The 21,315-nt window shown below is 42.7% G+C and overlaps 1 protein-coding gene across 2 annotated transcripts in view; it reads left to right on the forward strand.

The window, feature by feature from the left end:
- The window catches only part of sema3fb (sema domain, immunoglobulin domain (Ig), short basic domain, secreted, (semaphorin) 3Fb), a 52,516-nt gene that overhangs the window by 23,398 nt on the left and 7,803 nt on the right, over positions 1–21,315 (forward strand). For both annotated transcript variants that reach the window (XM_035661531.1, XM_035661532.1), the window contains exons 3-10: positions 8,062–8,222; positions 8,591–8,653; positions 9,077–9,196; positions 10,543–10,632; positions 12,346–12,439; positions 14,801–14,920; positions 15,183–15,322; positions 16,520–16,634. In XM_035661531.1, coding sequence (XP_035517424.1) covers positions 8,062–8,222; positions 8,591–8,653; positions 9,077–9,196; positions 10,543–10,632; positions 12,346–12,439; positions 14,801–14,920; positions 15,183–15,322; positions 16,520–16,634 — 903 coding nt within the window. The remainder of the gene's footprint in view (positions 1–8,061; positions 8,223–8,590; positions 8,654–9,076; positions 9,197–10,542; positions 10,633–12,345; positions 12,440–14,800; positions 14,921–15,182; positions 15,323–16,519; positions 16,635–21,315) is intronic.

Here is a 21,315-nt window from a genome sequence, read left to right on the forward strand (position 1 = left end):
AGATGCACACACACGCACACACACGCACACACACACACACACACACACACACAAACACACACTCACAGGGGATTCAGTGAAGCTTGACCACGTCGCTGAGAGCACCTCACAAAAGATTACCATTCTTTTGTAGGCCAGGCTCTTTGGCATTACCAGTGGGTCAGATCATATCTCTGGACCCTGTGCCCTTGCATATTTGTTATTTGCTGAATGACGCGCCCTATCTGATGTGACACAGTGGCCGATCCCCTGACCGCTTTTATTATCTACCGTCCCACAGAGTGACTAAGCCGAGGCGAGCAGCTGCTGCGTTCACATGCTGTTTTCGTTCCTTTTCATTTAGCAGCACAGCTAACCTCATACCCACTCTCCAGTAATCACACAGGCATTCTTGAACAACTGTGTCACTTCTCTACTGGCTTTGAAGCGTGCAGCTTACACAAACCCAAATAACTCCTGTAAATGTTTGACATGAAGACAAGTTGTGTTGAAAGGAGCTGTTGAAGGAGAGTGAAGGAAGACGCTGTGGGCCCAGAGAGTGCCTGATTAGAAGTGACTCTGCTAACAAGATAGCAGTGCAGGTGCCAGTTCAGCCCACCAATGGCCACACACCTGTCCATATGCAGTAGAGCGATCTTTAATCTCCATCTTTGTGAGCTCAGTGATCGCCCCTATATTAGGCATTTCCTTATCTAGCAGATACAGGAAATCACTGTGAGAAAGTTTTGCTAGATTAAGATAAGAGAGAGAGCCACAGCCGCTCTCAGATACAGGCATCTGGATAGAAGCCAACTCTACTACTACTGTGTAAATTCTGTAAAGTCTTCTTCTTTAAATCTGTACTCAAAGATCTGATCTGGTCTAGAAGAAGATTCTTTCTGTGCTTTTTTCAGCTTTGTCAGGATACTTTGTAGGAAGCTGCAAATTAATTAACACTTAACAGTTAAATACCACACAGCCAGTTATATGCTCAAACACAATTTAACTTTATTCAGGCCAAACGATCACGCACAGAAAAGCCAAGAATATTATCCAGCTGAGAACAATTGGCATGTTTCTAATAGATAAATAAACCGAAATCTGCTGAAGCAACATCAGAAGGTCATGTAACAGTAGAATGAAGACAGATTGACACAGTCCTCCCTGATCACACATCAGATAGCAGCTGCTCGTGCTCTCAGTCTCACCCTGATTCTCAGGTTCATCTCCACTTTTTTTTATACAGATTCATGGGCGGCAGACACTTCCTACATATTTCACCGACTAAGACAAAATTAATGAGAAAGTCTGGGACTTCCTTAAAGTAATGCTTGTCATGTCGAGCAAGTCTCATAAACTTGTGGCATTGTCGCCTGTGGCGTCTCAACTCATTACTGCTCCTTGTTAAAAGTTGACCTAATTGGGCAACCTCGCAATTTTCACCCAAAAAAGCATCTCTGAAGCTATTTGGTACAGAGCTCCATCATTACTGTTGAAATCAAGTGTGCCTTCTGAAGAGTAATAAGACTGTCTTAACTCGAGTTTTCCTCCTCTTACATTGACAGCGTTCAAAATATTTGGCCACGATTCCTGACGAGTGCTGCCTTTGATGTGTGAGAGCATGCCACCACTCCCGCCCCCCTCTTAAACACCCTAATTATCACTCCTGCCACTCCGGTGTGTGTGAACTAACACACGTCTTTCTGACGGGTTGGAAACTGCCTCAGGTCACTGCTCAGGTAGAGCAGCTTGTTTATGATGTGCCAGGGGCTAACAGGGTATTTATGTCACTTTATTACATGAACTTTGACTGAATTAAACTCTATTTAATGCAAGATTCTTTAATTTAGTGTTAACTTGGCAGAATAGATGATAGCTTATGTGTAGCTTTAGTGCCTCACTGTGATCTTTGGACAGAAGGACGGGCTGATGCAGCGGCTGCAGTTTATAATTATCAGCCACACGTTCAACAAGGGAAAAACCACAGACCCGTGAGGTGAGCAGGTGATTGCTACCACTCTTCTTCACATTGCTCATCGTTCCCTTCCTGTTCAGTGTCAAAGCAACAAACCGCAAAAACTTGTCTCTTACCATCACCATCCCCCATCCTCTTTACCTTTAGTTCTCTACAAGGAGCAGTCCAGGCTTCAAGCAGCAACATGCTCTGCACTGTCATTGGCAGAGGCCTGCACTTTTAATTTACCCAATTTGAAACCAGAGAAATATGCAGTGGGGTGGAACACCCATATTAGTGTCATGTCGCAAGTGTGCACTGCACTGTCAAGTGGCAGGATGTGTGTTTACTCACTCTTAATTATGTCTCTCTCTTCAGTGTTTTGTTTAAACACACAGTCCAGAGTTTTCCATGATCCAGTCACTTCCCCCAATGCTGCTTGTGAATTTGCCAGGAAAGTTATGAGTGGGGTGGGCTGTGTACTGTTAAGTCACGCTGCATGCAGTAATCGTTCCTTAATGAGAGGAAGTTCAGTTGTTACCAGCAGAGTAGGACACATTAAAAGCTGAATATGATACATACAATCCAGTCTCCTCTTTACCTTGTGTGGCAACATGGTGAAAAATAATTGTATATAAGACGGCATTAACCAGTGTGGTTTCTCATTTCTGGAGATGTGATGAGAGTGCACCACATGCCAGTGAACTTTTCCTGTCCAAACATATTTCCAAAGTAAACTGGGCCTGTTGGCTATTAATTTAAGATGGAGAGATATGCTATAACATGCAGGCCCGCAGCCCCTGAGATCGCCGTCAGCAGCCAAGTATTCTCTCAGGAGGAGGAGGAGGCCTGGCTCAGTCTGACAGTGAGGCATGTCCCTCCTCTGTGCTTCTATACCTCATTTAAACAGGCAAGCTGACAAAAGTAGATTCTTATTTATGATGGTCTGAGCAAAGGGTTTCAATCATATAGTGGGGCACATACAGTACTTCCCAGTACAACCAGTTGTATTGTACTTCAGGCTGCTGACCAACTCCACTGCAGCAGCTGAGGGTTTAGCAAGAAGTGCCCTCACATTAGTCTGAAAACATGCATGCGTGATGTGCACATGAGAAGACAGTGTTGCAAATGACCAAACCAGAATTTACAGGTACTCAGTCACAGCAACCTGTTTTCAATCTCAGAAAATAAATCTAATGAATGCAATAAAAATATATTGGCCAATAAATGAAATAAACCATCTGTGTGCTTTTTGCTATTTGGCTCCTTGTTTTAGTGTCGGCCCAGCTTCAGTGCTACTGGATAGACTTCCCGGCTCAGCAAATTTTTTAAAGCATTTTTTTTCATGTGAAGACCATATTTGTAGTTGAAATTTTGCAGTTGTATGTGCAGGCAGAGAGATTAAACTAGTAACCTCAGACTCTCAGCTGAGGTGGTGCAGGTAGTGATGGTGTATGAGATGTTGTGGTGTGTGTAACGATAAATTGCTTTTTTAAGGGTTTAAGCGTTTATAGTCTCAGAGTATTCTTTGGAAGCACCTGGACATGTATGTTCATGTATGCCGTAGACTATTTATATGTGCAGAGAATCAAGGTTTCTGACCATAAGCAAAGGACAATGAGTGGATTCTACTTTAACTATAAATAAGCTTGGTTTGGCTCCAGTGCCCCGTTACCCTGCAATGGATGAGTAAAGATAATAGATAGAGAACCTCAGCAGCAAGGACTTTATAAAAAAATCAGACATGCTTATCTATAGTACAAATGCACTTGTTGCAATGGACCCAAACCTCCGTGTTGTTGCTTTTGGCTGTATTCCACTTTTGTTGTGTTATTGATAAATGGCTCTTCACACTAATCACCATAATTGATTTGGGTTCTTTATTTTCTTCAGGGAAGGTCATGCTGCTTAATCCAGGTTTCAGTAAACACCAAACTAAACCTTATTGTTAAGCGTTATTGGCTAATTTTAAACATGTCCCCTGTGACTAATATGGTATTATATATAACATGAATAGATGGTTAATGCTAATGCATATGCATGTAGCATTTTACTGTTGTGGCTAGTCAAGGTGGAGCTATTTTTAACTTCTTTATATACAGTTAGGTAGCTTAGTCCAGTGGTTCCAAAGGGGTCAGACCACCTCCAAAGGCCCACAATAAATATGGGGGTCATGAAATGATTAATTGGAATGTAGAAAACAAAACAAAACAAAACAAAAATCTAATATAAAAATGGTAATTTAATCTCTTTGGGCCTCTGAACAATGGAACCATAAAAGTTAGTTGCTAATAACCCATATACATCTAAAACATGACAAGGGTCCACAGCCTTTTCTGTATAGGGTCACAAACTAAAAAAAATGGGACAGACTGGTTTAATCTTTGACAAGGTAGCTGTATTTTAGCTTATCCTGTGTTGTTTTATGTAAAATGTTGATCAGTAAATTTGAGTACAGCTGTGAAATAAATATAGAGTAGTAAAAAGAAAAAGAAAATGGTAAAAGGTAAAATGAAAATACTCAAGTAAGTAAAGTAACTCAAAACTGGAGTTGCACTCAAGTACAAGACTTAGACTTAGTAAATGTACTTATTCACTTCCCATCACTGTTCATTGTATCAAGTAAATGAGAAGAGCAACATGTAGTTGGCTATGATGCTGACATTAAACTAGAATGTGTGCAGGACTCATCTTACTGAACTCCCTGTTCTCAAACACCGGCAGAAACCTTTCTTGCAGCCAGAGCAGAGTGTTGAATTGTGGGAACCGGCAGTGGGCTGTGTCAGCCAGCAGCACCTTGAGATGCTGGGAGAGAGGAGAGGATTGTCTGTGTTCAGCAGACTGAAGCGACGGGACCGGATTGACTCTCACTGGAGGACTGACTCACTGGTCAGAGCTCACTCCTGTGTAATCACCTAACTTTCTGTGTACTACTTAAGCGCATGAACAAGGAAGATTGAAAATGAGAAAGAAAAAGAGAGTGGTCTTATAAACTGACCTATTCTCATTTGTGTGCAAGGTCAGGGGTACTAGCTAGCGTTAAAAAAAACCTATGTGAATGAGTAAAGGCAGAAACATAGACTGCAAGGATCGGGTTCCCTCACCGGCTTACTTTCACCTCTAATAGAGCCATTGCCATTCCGCAGCGGGATGCGGTGTGTACCCTGAAAACAAAGCGCACGCTGTGTGTGTGCAGACCCCCCAGAGTGAACCTAAACCGTACACGCAGTAATGGGCTACTTTATCTGGCTCTAATAGACACACTTGTACACTGCTCCCAGCCTCTAAATCTCCAGTTTAAGTCTGTGTATGCTGAAAATGCTGTCATGCCCTAATGTGGCTGACAAAGAGCACAGTAGTTCAGCCTCTCTGAGCCCTTTCTGTTCGAATTGTAATCTGTGTGTGTGTGGTTGTGTGTTGCAGGGGAGACAGTGGATCAAGCATGCAGTCGAATATATCCAAGCTCAATAATATGTGACTGGTTGAATAGATCAGGGATGTTTAGACTACCTTTGTCTTTTTGGTCATTTGAAAATGAACGTACCAGCTCTTCAAATTTGTTAGGTAAAACATTCTTCTGCTACCTTCTTACACAAACAAACAAATTCCTCTTAATCTTTTCAATGAAGGCACCACAAGAGCAACTCCATGGCGTCAGTTTTGATCTGGTACAAGCAGCGCAGTCTTTCTGCATGCCTTTTCAAGCTGATTGTGACTGGGGTGTTTGCCTGAGTCCAGGGACCTGCTGGGATTGTTTCCACAGGCGGCCTGACCTCCGGAGCAGTGTAGCAGCCGAGCTCAGTCTGCTGCCATTATACGTCTTCGATCAACATTTCATAGGAACACAATGCCATGTGCCGCTGCCTGAGGCGAGGGTTGACTTTGGGACTGAATTGAGAAAGGCTGACAGAATAGGGAATAATGTCTAGTTAGGATGACTTCACACTTTTTGTACCAGATTTCTTACTCTTTTTTTCCTGTCTTTTTTTAACTCGTGGTGAGAGTTTCAATGCTTCCATTTTTGTGGTATCAGAAGGCCCTAGGGCCTTGAGGCTTTAGCATGAGCTCCATATGTAAATCATGTGCAGCATTACTCCTACAGAGCCTTAGAAAGTGTTAGATAGTTAAAGATAGTTAAGCTCTAATTCATTCTTAAGACCCAGGTTTTCTGCAGGGTTTGATTTCTACAACAACACCATGACCAATAGGTGTAGCTCTAGCTCTGGTGTAGTCTACATTACAATTGGTTATGGAGGATGTATAGAGGATATGGTGTGAGGAAAGCTTTTCCGTCATTACAGTGGGCCATGTTTTTGCTGTGATGTAGAATTTGGACATGCTGTGGAGTGCATTCAGACCAGACTACCTGTGCATTATCATATGATTATGAGATTACATTACTTATGTGTTTGCGTGTGGCTCTCTATAGGTTGTTTTGTTACTATACCCCATTCACATTCCCTCTTCAGCTGACAGATCGTCCCATCCAGCTACTCTCTGACAGCAAAACACACTCTGAGGAGTTGCTGACAACCTGCCTCAGGAAGGGCTTTGACTGGCCTTCGGAATGTGTGTGTGTGTGTGTGTGCAATGCGTTCTTATCCGGTGTGTTTCACTCTATCTGCACACACACACACATAAACACAGCAAGAGTGTATGGGGACTCATCATTCAACTTCAGTCTCCAACACAAATAAGCACAGGGTCCAACCACATGTTGCAGCTCCTCTGCTGTGGACTCTGACAGCTGTCAATCACTCTGCTGACCTCTAAGCATTCCTTTGGTGGGTACAGTTATTAAATCAAACTGTACAAATATAGCAAATCTAATGCTATTAATCTTTGCTTATTGACGTAACCCTGTGGTAAATTTAGATCTGGCTGGAAAGACTGGTAATATCAGATTCCATAGGGAGTCTGTTTAAAAAGGTCTCTAGAGGTGTTTATTTTAAGGCCCAATGGTGGACATGTTGATGGCTTTGCATGCTTTGGTGTCCAGACTTCTTCCGCACAACCACCTTACAACCTCACAGGAATGTTTCTTAGTACCTTCAAACGTACTGAACATGACTTCACATACAGAGCCTGCATATGGTTATTTATCGACTGCCTGAAACATGTTTTGAAATGATTCTTATTTTTATAAGTCTAGGGTTTTGCTTTTAAGCAACACCCCATGCTGAGTACATTTCAAACTTCCTTCCCTTTATTATACACTGGCACACCTCTGTTCTGATAGATCATTTGTAAACAGTCACACAAAGCTAACTGTATTTGACAGTTTACTCTCTCATTTCCCTTCACCACATTTTTGGCTGCTAAATACACAGAAGAGAACTCGGGTAACCTCAAAGTGTGGTTCCCTGGTTCAGCTTTCTGTGGTCTGTTGGTAGTAGAATAAAGCTAAACAGTGAAACGGGACTTTCCTGCTGTTTGAGTGAAACCTCAGTGTTTGTCCAACAATATGTGAATGCCACCCTCTAATGCCTCTCCCCTATAGATTGTGGAGGAGTGTGTTTGTCTATGGTGTGGCATGGGGCCTTTGCTGTCTTAACAGTGGCCTGTCTGCCTTGCACTAACGTGGCTGCTGAACCAAGACGAACATATCAAACAAACACTCCAACACAGAGCTACAGGAAGATTGGGTTACTCTCGACATGAGAGGACGTGTCGACTGCATTGTGTTACCAAAGGCACACGCTCCTCTGACCTTGTGTCCAACCAGGGATGGGGCAGTTTAAACACACCTAAAGTCAGCTTAGCCACCTTACCCTACCATAGATATGATATGAATTTGTAGTAAACATCATACCTAACTGTCAATCTACTTTGCTTCGTCTGCTCTGGCTTCCGACTGGAAGCCCAAGACAGCCAATGATGAGAGACTTTCTAGATCTTCTGATCCACTCAGGAGGTATTAAGCCATCAACACAGTGTGACAGGCTCTCAGTAGCACTTGTGTCTAATGTGCAGTGTTAAGTTACAGCAGTGTTGGTGGAAAACCATCAGATAACTCCACATGGGTATGCAGGAGTGGCATGAGGAATGTGTCAGTTGTGCATGTGTGTGTGAAAATGTGCATGTGCACCACAGCTGTCATTAATGGATATATTTCTGTCTCCCTACAGAGCTGAGATCAACCGGTACTGCTCATCACTTCGCCTACCTCCTCAACACGTCCGACTACCGAATCCTGCGTATGGATGAGGACCATGACCGCATGTACGTTGGAAGCAAGGACCACATCCTGTCTCTGGACCTCCATGACATCAACAAGGACCCACATATTGTAAGACCATTCCCATGCCCTGCCTCCTCTCACCCCAAAGTCTGGCCCCTCAAATGGGCTGTTATACAGTGAGGAAGCAAGCGACTTTACCTCAGCGCTACAGCAGCTGCCCCCTGTGTAAAATGTTCGGCTCTATTGCCCCAGCAGCAGCCATTTTGGTTAGCTCACATCTAGTTTTTGTTGGAGTGCATTTTTTCTGGTGCCGGGTCATTAAAACACTGTAATTGGGTTATGACAATCCCAACAGGACTAATATTAGCCTGGGTGGATATCCCTTTTGCAACTTTAGCCCAGAAATCTAATAAATGCCAGTGATGTATAACAGGTTGGATTGTAACTATAAAATGTCCTCTGTTCCCCCCTGGCAGATCCACTGGCCAGTGTCTGAACGAAGGAGGATGGAGTGCCTTGTGAGTGGGAAGGATGCCAATGTAAGTATTCCTGTTGACAGCACTCATAACCTCAGCAGGGTCGTTCAACTCAGGTGATTTGCATCAACTTGATAGGCTGAAAAAAGAAAATGTGTAGTTTTTCAGATACATTGCATTAGAAGCATACAGCTCCCTCCATTGTGCACTTTGGCTTTAATGTGAAGAACCTGTAAAAATAGTGTTCACCTGAGGGGTTCGGACTTGGCCCAGTAAAAGCGCTGGTTCCCTCTTGTCTAGCCAAGGAGACAGGAATGGACTGGACTAGAGAAGCAGCAGAAGCACAGTATTACTGGTTTATTTTTAGTCACTTATACTTGAGCATTCGGTAAATCTGCAGGAGGTGTACCAGTAAAATATGGCTATGACTGGCATTTCATTTAGATTTTTATGCAGTTTAATTAATGCTGTTCTTTGTGTCTCTAGGAGGAGTGTGCAAACTTCATCCGTCTGATCGAGCCATGGAACCGGACTCAGCTGTACATCTGTGGGACAGGAGCTTACAATCCAGTCTGTACCTTTGTCAACCGCGGACGCAAACCTCAGGTTAGGATTAAAGACTTGAGGAATGTACAAACCACGAAGTTGATCTCTCTGTACATCAACTTAGCAAACAGCTTTCTCCATCTCCATTATGAATGGCTAGCTCAGCCTCTCCTTTTTCTTTCTCTTACCCAAGTTCTTACTCTCCATCCACCTTACGCTAGGTTCTCTTCACAGTGATTTCCTCCATCATTAAGCCTGCTCGTGGTACCATGTCTCCGCGTCTGGCAAAGCAACCAGCACAGCTTCACCCGCACACAGCTGTCATCCCCAGTGAGCTGTTAAATCTACTCTGTTTAGTCTCAGCCTTTAATGGGACCTCTTGAATTTCCTAAACCAAGCCAGGCATCACTACTTCGCCATACTCCCCTTTAACACCTCACTCTTCTTTAAATATCACACTTGTTCCCTAATGATGACCAGGGGGCCTTTTAAAAAAGGATAAATAAAAACTTAATTTCCCATCAGACTCTCCCTTGAGATATGCAATACAGTGCAGAGAACTTGCAACGGTAAGCGTGGCTTGCACAAGTCCCTTGTTGCATACGGTTCATACATGACCCTTTACTAACGAAGGGCTTCCATCCATTCACTCACCTATCCATTCACCCCTTCATGCATCCATCCAGGCCACCAGCCAGCCTCCACCATATGAGACGTTGGGTAATTGGAAGTGGGAGCTCCCATTATGGGGTGCCAGTGGAATGTTCCAGTTCTAGTCCATTAATGAGAGAGCTGTGTTTTTCTCCGTCACATTGAACAGACAGGTCTGAGTCGTCCCCCCATGAGCACCTTTCTCAGCTGGGCCGGGGAGTTAACTGTGATTGCAAAAACATGGAATGACACACAGATGCATGCGCACACATATCCTGACATCCATAAGGAAACTTGTTTTGTTATCATTAATTCAGATGGATTGTCACTTGATTACACCACTGCAGGGTATATTCTTAAGTCAAGTTATCCTGTGCTGTAAGTAGGAGCTTTTCTAAACTGTAATAGCCAAATGTTTTGCTTTGGCAGCAGCTTTGAGGGGAATGTATGTAGCATACTGTGAGGGCCTTTATTGACTCAACCACAGGATAGAGAACTATTGTAGCCTTTTCCACCATCTGGTCAAATAAAGCTACACACATTTCTTAACAATCTAGCACACTCGCACATTTATTTTCCTCTTGCACTTGCATTATATTAATTCCAATAGTATTTGTTCGGGCAGTTTCTCGCCGGGTTTGGAAGTCAGGACAGATACAAGCGATGTGAATGGAGGTCATGGAGGTCAGGGAGGTCCTTGATCCTTCCTCATCAGTGGCGTAACATCCAGACTGTGTTGCTGTCTCCTGTTTTAGACGTCCATGTATCTGCAGATGGCCCAGGCCAGAGGAAGGGCTAGCCGCGCAGCTGAACCCAGCGCGGTGCACGAGACACTTGGACTAAAGGTGCGATGTGGGCCCTGTCTGCACCGCAGCCCTGCACACTGCCTGGGCTCGTGGTCACCAGCAGCATGCTCCCTCTCTTTATGTCTGAGCACATTTTGTCAACACCATCTTTAACTTGGCCATCATTTGTTTATCTCCGTAACATTTGGCATGCATCTTTTCCAGTCCGTGCACAATCTTAGTCTTGTTTAATGTGGAGTTGCATTTAATTTCATGTCATTTTGTTTCTCCCGTGTTTCACCCATATTCTCTTTGTGTAAGCCTCATTGTCTGAGCATCCTTTCGTATTTATCATCACCATTGTATCCGTTTTGTGCTTTGCATTTGTGCTAAATGTCATAGTTTGCATGAGAGCTTGGTTATCAAGTCTAAATGGCTTCTCAGGCTGCTTAAAGATTCTGTTGACTTTTGCTAGGCACAAATTTAATTAAACAGGCTTTCACTGCTGTTCAATGCATGGCATATTCATTTTTATTTAGCATATATTTAGCATTTATTTAACAATGGATACCCAAATCATTCATCCCGCTTATCTGAGGTAATGCAGGATGTTCCACCCATCAGTACTTCACCTCATCAAGCCCTCTACCTTCTGTAGGAATGTGGTGCAGTCGCTCCCACAGAGACTGCAGAACTAGTCAGCATCTGACCCACTCCCACAGCAGGCTCTGTTAGCCCAGAGCAAACACCAGCCATCTGTAGCCAACTAGCTGTGCAGTATAGGAAATAAAAGAGCCACATACTTGAACATGTCTCCACTGTTTGAGCTCTCCAAGCACTTTGAAACACAAAAAGGGACTTTAGGTGAAGTAGGACACTTTGAAAATGCAGTCTGATGTTTTTCTTTTAAATATGTTGCAACTTTTCTGAAGGGTCATATTTTACAGCAGGGTTGTAAAAACATGTTCAGGGCACAGTTTCCCTCTGGTGCACATAAATGTTTGTGACCTTTTTTACACTTCAACATCTGGCATGGCTGGGAGTGAGCTGCCAGCACCTTCTTATTTGCACAAGTGGTGATTTTAATCAAAGATGAGTAGGGAATTGCATAAGGGTGCGTGTATGATTCAATGAAGTGAGTTTGGCACAGTGCCAAATTCTCTCTCCCTTGTTTTAGTGCTGATGGACAATGACAGAGATGTCTCCATCTCTGTACCCGTTGGGAGTGAAAAATGGGGATTGGACATGCTCTGGTCTGTGAGGCGTGGGGCTACAGGACATGTCATTGCATGCTACTGATTCATTTTCCCCCACTCTCATACGCAAATCCTGCCAATCACCTTTCAGTGCTTGCGTGCAGGGATGCCACGAGCAGTGAGCATCAGTCATCCAGCCTCCATCCCAGGTTTGTTTTCACTGTGCTGGATTACAGGTGTCAGCAGTACTGTAGGCCTGCACAGCCATAGGCACCAAGAGGCTGAGAGATATCTGGCATGCAGCTTATTATGCCGAAAGAAGCAGCCCACGACATTGTTTTCCCCAGTGGAGTGGCATAGAGATGGATTAGAAATTCCCTTCTTTCCCCGCATGTATTTTTCTGTATGAACGCACGCTCATTATTTTAATACTTCATCCCCCATCAGGCCGTATAGGTCCCACAGGAGTCAGAGGGAGCACATTTGCTGCCTCATTTTCCTCTACACAAGGGAATCACAGTGACAAGATGAAGAGCGCTGAATTTATTGTCGTCTCCATATGATTTTTCCATTCCAGGAAGAAATCTTCCATTTGGAGCCGGGCAAAGTGGAATCTGGGAAGGGAAAGTGCTCCTATGACCCGAAGCTCAACAGCGTGTCAGCTTTGATCAGTGAGTATCATCTGGGTTTGGTCACATGAGGGTGTAGGCATGGGTACAGTCTGGCCCAGCACTCTTCATAGCAATGACAGTGTCATTACATATGGATTCTTCATCTTTTATCTCCTGTTTCTTTATATGGCCTTCTCTCCGCTCACAATTTATATTTTTGGCAAACGTTAACAGAAAATATTTATCGTCTGCCATCGAAGAAGAAGTCAAGAAGGCAAGGCCAAGTGTCCTTTCCATCCTGTGCCTATTTCCCACAGTGGGCTGCTTAATCTAATCAGCCTAATCATTATTTTCTAAAGAATTTATCCTTATTACAGGGAGACACAATAATATGTGCCTATTAATATGTGAATCCATCACTTGGGAATTTGTGGTTTCCAAGCAAAACACTTCAGTGCTTGTATCACCATTTGAAAAGTAAAAAATGTTCTTTATTCCCATCTTTACTTCCCATGGATCCTGAAGTATTCATAGACAAACAATCACTTAAAACCGTCATATTTACAGACGGGTGCCAAATTAAAGGGAAAACCTGAATAACTCACAAACACATAAATGCAGATTCTGCCATTAAGAGAGTGAAGAGCGACTTAATGGTTTGATGGGAATAAAAATAATGTGAGTCATACACTATTGCCCTCGCAGTTACCAGATCTTAACCCAACAGATCATCAAATTAATGGAATATTTTTTGGAAGAATGGAAGAATCTGTCCAGTAGAGGTCCAGTTGGGGATTGCAAAGCTGTTCTGAAAGGCTTATGGTGGCCAACACCTTACTAGTGCATTCCCTATTTTATTCACTATCTATCCATCCTGTTATAGTAAATTTACAGTCTGGATACTGTAGCTTATCATCTGTTGTAGCATTCATGTAGGCAGTATCCTTTGTCCCTTTGCCCAAGGTCACTTTGTTAAGTCCAGACCACACAGTTGCCACCAGTGAAAGGCAATCTTCTGTCTGTGGAGTGAGACAGCGGGTGTAAATCACTGGCACTGCTTTCCCACATTAGCACAGTGCCAGCTGACCAGTATGGAACCAGTGCTGTCATCCAAGATGGATTTACCTCCCACTTGCACCAGTTAGCATCATACAAGGGACACTGTAGTTGGTGTTGATAAAGATTAAGAACCCTGTACCACAACAATAGATTTACCATTGACCACTAGCTGCTCAGCTCTCCACCACATTAGACACCCCATCATCCGTGGACATTTTAATGATATACCATCAATCTCCATATAGCGCTGCCGAGGACCATGACATTGAATATAATGGTGGTAGGACAGATTTTTTTTGTTTCCTCTGCTCCACCTCCTGCTGTCTCCTCACTCCATCTCAGAGCTCTGACAGTCACACCTGCTCTCCAGTGGGGCCCACAGCAGCTGGAGAACCAACACCTTGCCTTCCTGTGGCTTAACAAGGCTGTCGTATACATTTGTCAGTCTGCACACATGGATGTGGTCATATTTTAGGTCTTTATGGAGTGCGTGTGAAGGCTCAGGAAGTTTCAGCTGGTTTCTGTGATTTTTTAAAACATTTTTATTTTACATGTCCCATAATTTCTTACTGGTTTCCTCTGAAGTTTCCTGCAAAGAACAGTGTAAGTTGATACTAATTACGAAGATAAGGACAGTAAATATAGATATACATTTATTTAAAGTTTTAAGAAGAGAACTAGAAAGAGAACCGCAAAATTTTATATTGGTTTAGAGGTTTACAAGCAGTTGTTGATTTCCACAGTAAATGCTAAAATCTTAATGACAGGAGTATCTAATAGAGATCTATTTTAATTTACAACTACACTAAAAAATACATTTGTTCAGTTCTCTGGCTGACTAAAACTTTGGACTAACTTAAGTAATAGAAGGTTACGCAACCAATTAATTGGAGTTAAATGTAAGGGATGGATTAAAAAGTAAGTTTATCTGTTCTAACATTAGTTGCAAATCAGGCTTGGCAAATATTTAATTGAACAAGGTTTCCGTTTTCCTTGTAATTAATAACATAGTACACAGTCCAGTTACATTATCAGTTCCTCACTGGGAAATTTTAAGAAACTATGTGACCTCTGCAATAAAGAATTATCCTGCTTTGCAGTCTGTCAAGAAATTGATCACTCTCATCTTGAGTTACAGTATCATCCACTTATCATCCACTGTGTGTCTAAATGAAGAAAAATGTGTAGATAATGACTGTGTTATGATGAGCTTCTGTATTGTTGAATAAGGAGTCCTGAGATGTTGGATTCTAAATATACATTTTGAAATAAAATCCTTGTTTTTTTGTGCCAAGAGTGGTCCTGGAATAATGTCAGAGACAAGGAATTTCACTAAACTGAACTTTTTTCTCTCTTTCTCAGATGGTGAACTGTATGCTGGGGTCTATGTTGACTTTATGGGAACAGACTCTGCCATTTTCCGTACTTTGGGGACAAAGACTGCCATGCGAACAGATCAGTACAACTCCAGATGGTTAAATGGTAAGTGTCCTATTTAGCCTATAAATGATGTGTGGGGTTTTCATCCAGCTCCTGCAGCCTTCCTGCATGATTTTTCAATATACAATCCAAACAGGGTTGCAAATGTATAGCTGAAATGTAAAGGTTTTGGTGTTTGCATATGTTTAGAATCCCATCAACAAGTGATAAACAGGAAATGCTGACGGTTTATAAAAGATTTCAGCCAGATGTTTTCCCAAATCAATCCTCCCCTTTAACAGCTCACCTCCTCTCCTCCTCACAGACCCCACTTTCATCCATGTACACCTCATCCCTGACAGCGCGGAGAGAAATGACGACAAGCTGTATTTCTTCTTCCGGGAGAAGTCCTCTGAGATGGGCCAGAGTCCCGTGACCCAGTCCCGCATAGGACGCATCTGCCTGGTGTGTACACAGCGAGAGGCGTGTTTATTTTGCGTTGTAAACATAATGAAAAGAAAACCTGCATCGATACGAAAAACAGGCTGGAATCTCCTGAGGCAAGTCGCCCGCTGTGTCTGAATGTTTACGGGCGCAGAACTAGTATTTGGCCAACGCTGATGTGCTGGAATCCACATGTGTCTTTAACCTTCCTGTCTACAATGCATCCCTCTGTCTGTGAGATTGCCCTCTGACCTCTGACCCCGTGATCTTCTGACCTCTTCTCCCTGGTAGTCCTAAAAACACTTGAAGCTCTTAGTGTAAAATTTTATAAAACCTCTCTTCTAGAGTCCTTCCAGGTTAAACTGGGCTTCCTCCACAAAAGCCTGTGTGTCCTAGAAATACAAACTGAGCTAAGAAACAAAAACAAATAACAACAAATATTTTTTGGAAAGCTTTTAGGGCATCTTATTGTGTTTATATGGTGCGAGTGTGAGTGTATGTGTTACCTTACGGGTTTGCGTGCATGTGTGAGCATTACAGCGGGTGTTTGAGCACAGTTATGAGTGAGAAAATGTGGCGTACGTGTGCTCGTCGTCTCAGCTGTTCACCATTGTATTTATTTGAGGGGGTCAGGCGCTGACCCGGCACACAAACACTCATCCCCCTCTCAGTGGGCTCTGCCACGGCCTCCAGAGAGCCGGTCATGTCATTCTTACTTCGCCACACATCTGGATACTCTTACTGCCATTCTCTGCACCCTGCACACCACCAAAAGTACACTCAGCCGTATACTGTAATTACACTGGAAAGTATGAAAACATTTCAACTCCCAGAATGGGATCCCTCAGAAGTGCATGAAGAATGTGAAGCCTACAACCAGCCTTTAAAAAAAGAAATCTGAAAATATACATGCTTCCTCTAAAGATGCGGATTATGGAGGACTCGAAAACACATACTGGTCTCAGCTCTTCCTTACTGGGATAGATTCTGGCCTCGCTCCACCACAGATGGAAGAGTCTAAATAGGAGGAGACAGTGTTTACCATCCCCCCCCCCCTCCCCTCCCTCCTTTTAGCTTCCTGGCTTTGCAAACCAACATGTACTGTATAGTGTGTGTGTGGGTGGCTCCACCTGGGTTTGTTTTCAGTAGGAAGACAGAGGAGGATGTGCGTTTGAGTGATGGAGAAACTGTGTTGTGTCTCCACCCTCTCAAACACAGAATGATGATGGAGGCCACTGCTGTCTGGTTAACAAGTGGAGCACCTTCCTGAAGGCCAGGCTCATCTGCTCGGTGCCAGGGGCCGACGGCATGGAGACACACTTTGATGAGCTTCGTGAGTACAAAGACCTTGAGATGATGCTGTGGTTCGTTTCACTATGTCCAGTGGAAGTGGTAATCTGCAGGTTACTTGGTGGGGGTGGGGGATGTTGTATTGACTTCTTTGTCAATCAGATCTGACTGACAGTCCAAAACCCAAATATATTTAGTTGGCTGAATGACAAAGAAATGCATTTAAATGCACACATTAGAGAAGCTAGAACCAGAGAATATGTGGTATTTTTGCAATTAAAAAACCTATATGAATGAATGTTTAATCAATTTTTAAAATAGTTGAATAATCGATCAACCATGAGAATGAGAATGATCATGTTTAGAACATGTAAAAGCTTATATGTATTAATTGCAGGTATTATAAATCTGTGACATGGAATAGCGAAATGTATTTTAACATAGAAATACTACTTTCTTCCAAAAAGATTAGAATTACTAACACAACCTTTAAAAGTTATTTTTTATTAGCCAAGAACTTTTGTTACACCCAGCTTCTTCTTTTTTTAAGAAACTAAATCTCTTCTTTGTGCAGTTAATCATTCTGACAGCAGGTATCGAATGATAAAGGAAAAAGGCAAAAATGACATGAGTGGATTTATTTTAGACATATTCATTTTCAGGTTCCTGTCATGTATGATCACATCTGAAATATTAAGTAGAGAACAGTCCACTGCAGTTTCTACTGCAGCACCTGCCAAGAGTGTACTTGTGCAAACACACTCACACTCCAGACCTCAGTCTCAGTCTCAGCCCATATGGCGGCCCACTCCCATCATATGGCCCATAGAGCGTACTGTAATGGGAATGACATGCATAACCCCACCACTGTTGTTGTCATTTTCTTTCAAGATGTCTTAAACAAAAGTGTCTGTTTTTTTGTGTGTGTAAGGGGGTGGCCGGTCAGGTCAGATCACCAAGCAGGAATGTTTGTGACTGTGAGACTGTTAGCCTCTCCAAGGGAAGCTCTTTCTCTCTCTGTCTCACAGGTTTAAAATAGAGCCAGAGTGACAGAGGAGTGATGTGTGAGGCTACTGTTGCTCTTGAACTAATCTCAAGAATGAAAAGTGCCATGCCTGTTGAATCTGATGATACTCTTTTGTCTCTTTCTCTGACACATTCCTTGCTTTTATCTCAACCTGCCTGCAGTTCTAAAGGCACTGCTTTGTTGTTACAGGTGACATTTATTTTATTCCTACTTGAACGACAGAAAAAGTGACGCACACTTGAAAACTCTGTAGCCTTTTCGTGTGTGCAGCGACTTTACCTAATGATGTGCAAGCGGTTCTGAGGGGGAATGGGCTCACTTTGCCTTTACAAATGAGGGCGCCGTCTGTACTGGCCAGGTCAGTGGTGACACGGACATGCTGTGCAGAGTGGTTCTGTGAGAGAGTCGGACAGTCGTCATTGTCTGATGATGATTTTAAGGGTATTGCTTGAATAAGGCTGTAAATGTGTAGTGGAACGGGCTGGTGAATGACCAGGGACAGGCGTGGCTGGGTAGACATGCCCACAGAGTAGGAAAGACTGCACATGTCAGTTTGCAGAGCAGCCATCTCTGCCAATGACTCCTAGAGGGGACAGTAAATTGGATATGATAGAGTTTCATGCTAATAGCTTCACATTTACTGTCTAGTTTGGATGTTTATAAAGCTCTCATGATGGAGAGTTTGTCTTTCCAGAGGAAAGGGGATTTTTTTAGGATTTCCCAAGGGCAACTTGCTATTGCACACATTGAAGAGAGAGTGGTGTTAATCTTGTTATCAAACTCTTGGCAAGAAAGCTTATAAGCATGTTTCCCAAAATGTTGAACTAAGCGTCTACACTCATACAGCATGTAGTAAGTAGGCACTGTAGATGCATTACACTCCACAACTAAAGATTGTTCCAAGTCAGGACAAGTTCAGAAAGCTCACTCAGTCATGCTTGAGTGAGAGGATTCTTAAACTTTCCCACTTCCTTTAAGAGGTTTAATAAAACGACTCTACAAGTCATTACTGAGAAGTTTGTTGAAATGTCGAGACCAGCTGTATTCCTGGAGTGGTTGTCTTATGTAGAAAGGCGTTATGGCAAAGCATGCCTGAGACCTGGGGAGTTTTTACAGTTGGAATATGTAGCACTTATTGGCTCTACCTGACAACTTGCACCTAAATGACCCACAATGATTTAAAACACAGTGTTAATATGCTTTTTTACTCAGTAACATACAAAAGTAGAAAGACCTTCTTGTGTGAAACACTTTAAAGTCTAAAATCAATACCTAGAATGATGAAAAGGCAGAGAGTGAAGGAAAAGGGCCAAATTGAGAAAGAAGCAGAGACTAAAAGATATGGATAGCAGATAAAAAAAAACAAAAAAAAAAACAAACAGGCCAATCAAGTAGAAAATGAAATCTTTTTTGGGGAAATGGCATATATGTCGACTGAGATTTTATTGTCATTCAAACATAGGAAACAGTTGTGGAATCTAGATCCTTTCCTTGCTGTTATTAAAACACAAGATCCCCTGCAGCTAAGTCATCACTGTCCTGTCATGATAGCTTTTATTGCAAATCACATTGCCTTTTTCCCTAATTTTTTCCCGAAGCTTTGATCGGTTTTTAGCGACTGTCCATTATAGCTCTATCTTGGCCTCAGCGGTATCTTGTCTGCATGTTGCATGTCTGCTTGCGTGTTATTGCGTGCAAATCGCCCATTTCTGCAGTACAACAGCTGTATGTCATGACAAGGATCATCTGTTGGGTGACACCCATGGCAGCCGGCGTGCTGCATCCACGCTAACCCATGACCGTTCCACTGCTTCGGCTGTGGCAGCTGTGGAGGATGGCATGGTGGTGTGCGTGTGTGTGTATGGGTGTGACTTTGGGGAATTAGGTAGCCACTGAGAAAGAAGGACGGTGTGCCTGCTGTCTCTCTACTTTATCCTTTTCTCTAGGAATGAGCTCACGGCTGTAGACAGTCCCCAGAGGAATGCTTGACTGTATAGACTCACTAATGTGGACAGGACCAGAGCCCAGCAGTTCAGACTCAAAGACAATGCTCACCCAATCCATGTATCATTGTATCTGCGTAGCAGCCTGACAGCTAATTTCTCATGCTGATCTAAATGGGACTGCAAGTGCATAAATCTGAATTGGTATACTTTTTTTTGCATCAATCAGTTCTCCCTCTGTTTCCACAGTTTCTGGACTCTAATAGTCCTATTTTTAGGTTGATCCCACCATCTCTCGCTTGTTGACTGTCTCACCAATCACATCTATACTACACGGTCATTTCCCTGCACAAATAGGTTGGGAGCACATTCTCCGTTTCGTGCTGAAGGTCCTTGTCCTATTGTTGGCAGTGAACATGCCTCCTGGGACTAGTATTTAGGTCAGGTACCAAACAGGAGAGAGACTTATCACCGATCACATGTTTAGCTCCTCTTTATTTGTTGCCGTGGACCTTTCCCCAGTATCAACAAAAGGATCATGTGAATCCGGCATTGTCCAATGTCAGAGCCCTGTAGGACAGAGTATGTGAGTTTCTGTGATTTAGTGACCTCTAGAATTGGCTTAAGAGTATATGATGCAGTTCTCCTTTGGGAGAGAGGAGAAATTTCCTTTCACTCGAACTGGAAGACATGAACTATGGATGCAGGAAGAGGAGAATCCCTCCACATCGTGTTTGAATTTTCTGCCTCCTCAGGAGCAGTCTCAGTTGGTTCAGCAATCATGTTGTTCTAGTCTGGACTGAAGAGAACCAGACCATTTGATTTCACTGCTCTTCTGTTAAATATCATTGCTATGGTGCTTGGATTGAAACGCTTCATTTAAGATGGTTAGGTGATAAATCCTCTCAAGGTTCAGTTTGCGATGTGTTATCTTCAATAAAACCTTCACCTTACGTGTCCTTCCTGAGGCCATTGTTCAGTTTCCTGTTGCACAGTTGATTGCTTGGTTTTACACTTACTCTTTCCATCAGCAGGGTATGAGAATGGCAGGAGGGCTGTCTGAATTGAAGAGACTCACTTTTTATATTTTACCTCATATTATTTCTGTATTTCTATAACTGTTTTCTGCTAATGTTTCATCATCAGCATGCTAACACGCAAAATGAAGATGTTTAACATGGTAAACATATAAGCAGCATATTGGCATTGTCATTATGAGCATGTTAGCACGCTGATTAGCATTTAGCTTTTCAGTATCTGTAACTGTTCAACCAACCATATTATCTGTAATTGTATCTTTTCCCGGAATGGGTGAGAGTTAAACCAGACACAGCTGGTGCTTAAACCAGAAGTGGGAGTGATTATTAAAGCCTGGAACTGATATGGGTTGATCAGAAGTTGCTATATTTATTAGAAAACTATTTACAGAACAGCCTCAGAATGAGAATTGAGCTTCAGAAAAATGTTTTAGATCGTAATAGTAAGAGAACTATTTAGTTTTTTAAATAAAGGTTGCTATACTTTTGGGTATAAATATTGACTATTTACTTGGATGATACACCAACCAAGTAGCATGGTCAACCCTACTGCAACATGAGATCCCACTTTGCTCATTATCCAAAGCCAACAGTGGGTTCCATGTGTTTTCAACAAAGATGAAGGTTCAGCTTCTTTTTCAGTGCATCATCCTTCCGGGGAGGTGTAGCCTAAAGGTCTCTCTGGCTAAGAGATGTTGGGTGGACTGAAAGCTGTGT

The sequence above is a fragment of the Morone saxatilis genome, unplaced genomic scaffold (genome assembly GCF_004916995.1).
Source record: "Morone saxatilis isolate NCDOM2014 unplaced genomic scaffold, NCSU_SB_2.0 Contig18, whole genome shotgun sequence".
NCBI classification, from domain to species: domain Eukaryota; kingdom Metazoa; phylum Chordata; class Actinopteri; family Moronidae; genus Morone; species Morone saxatilis.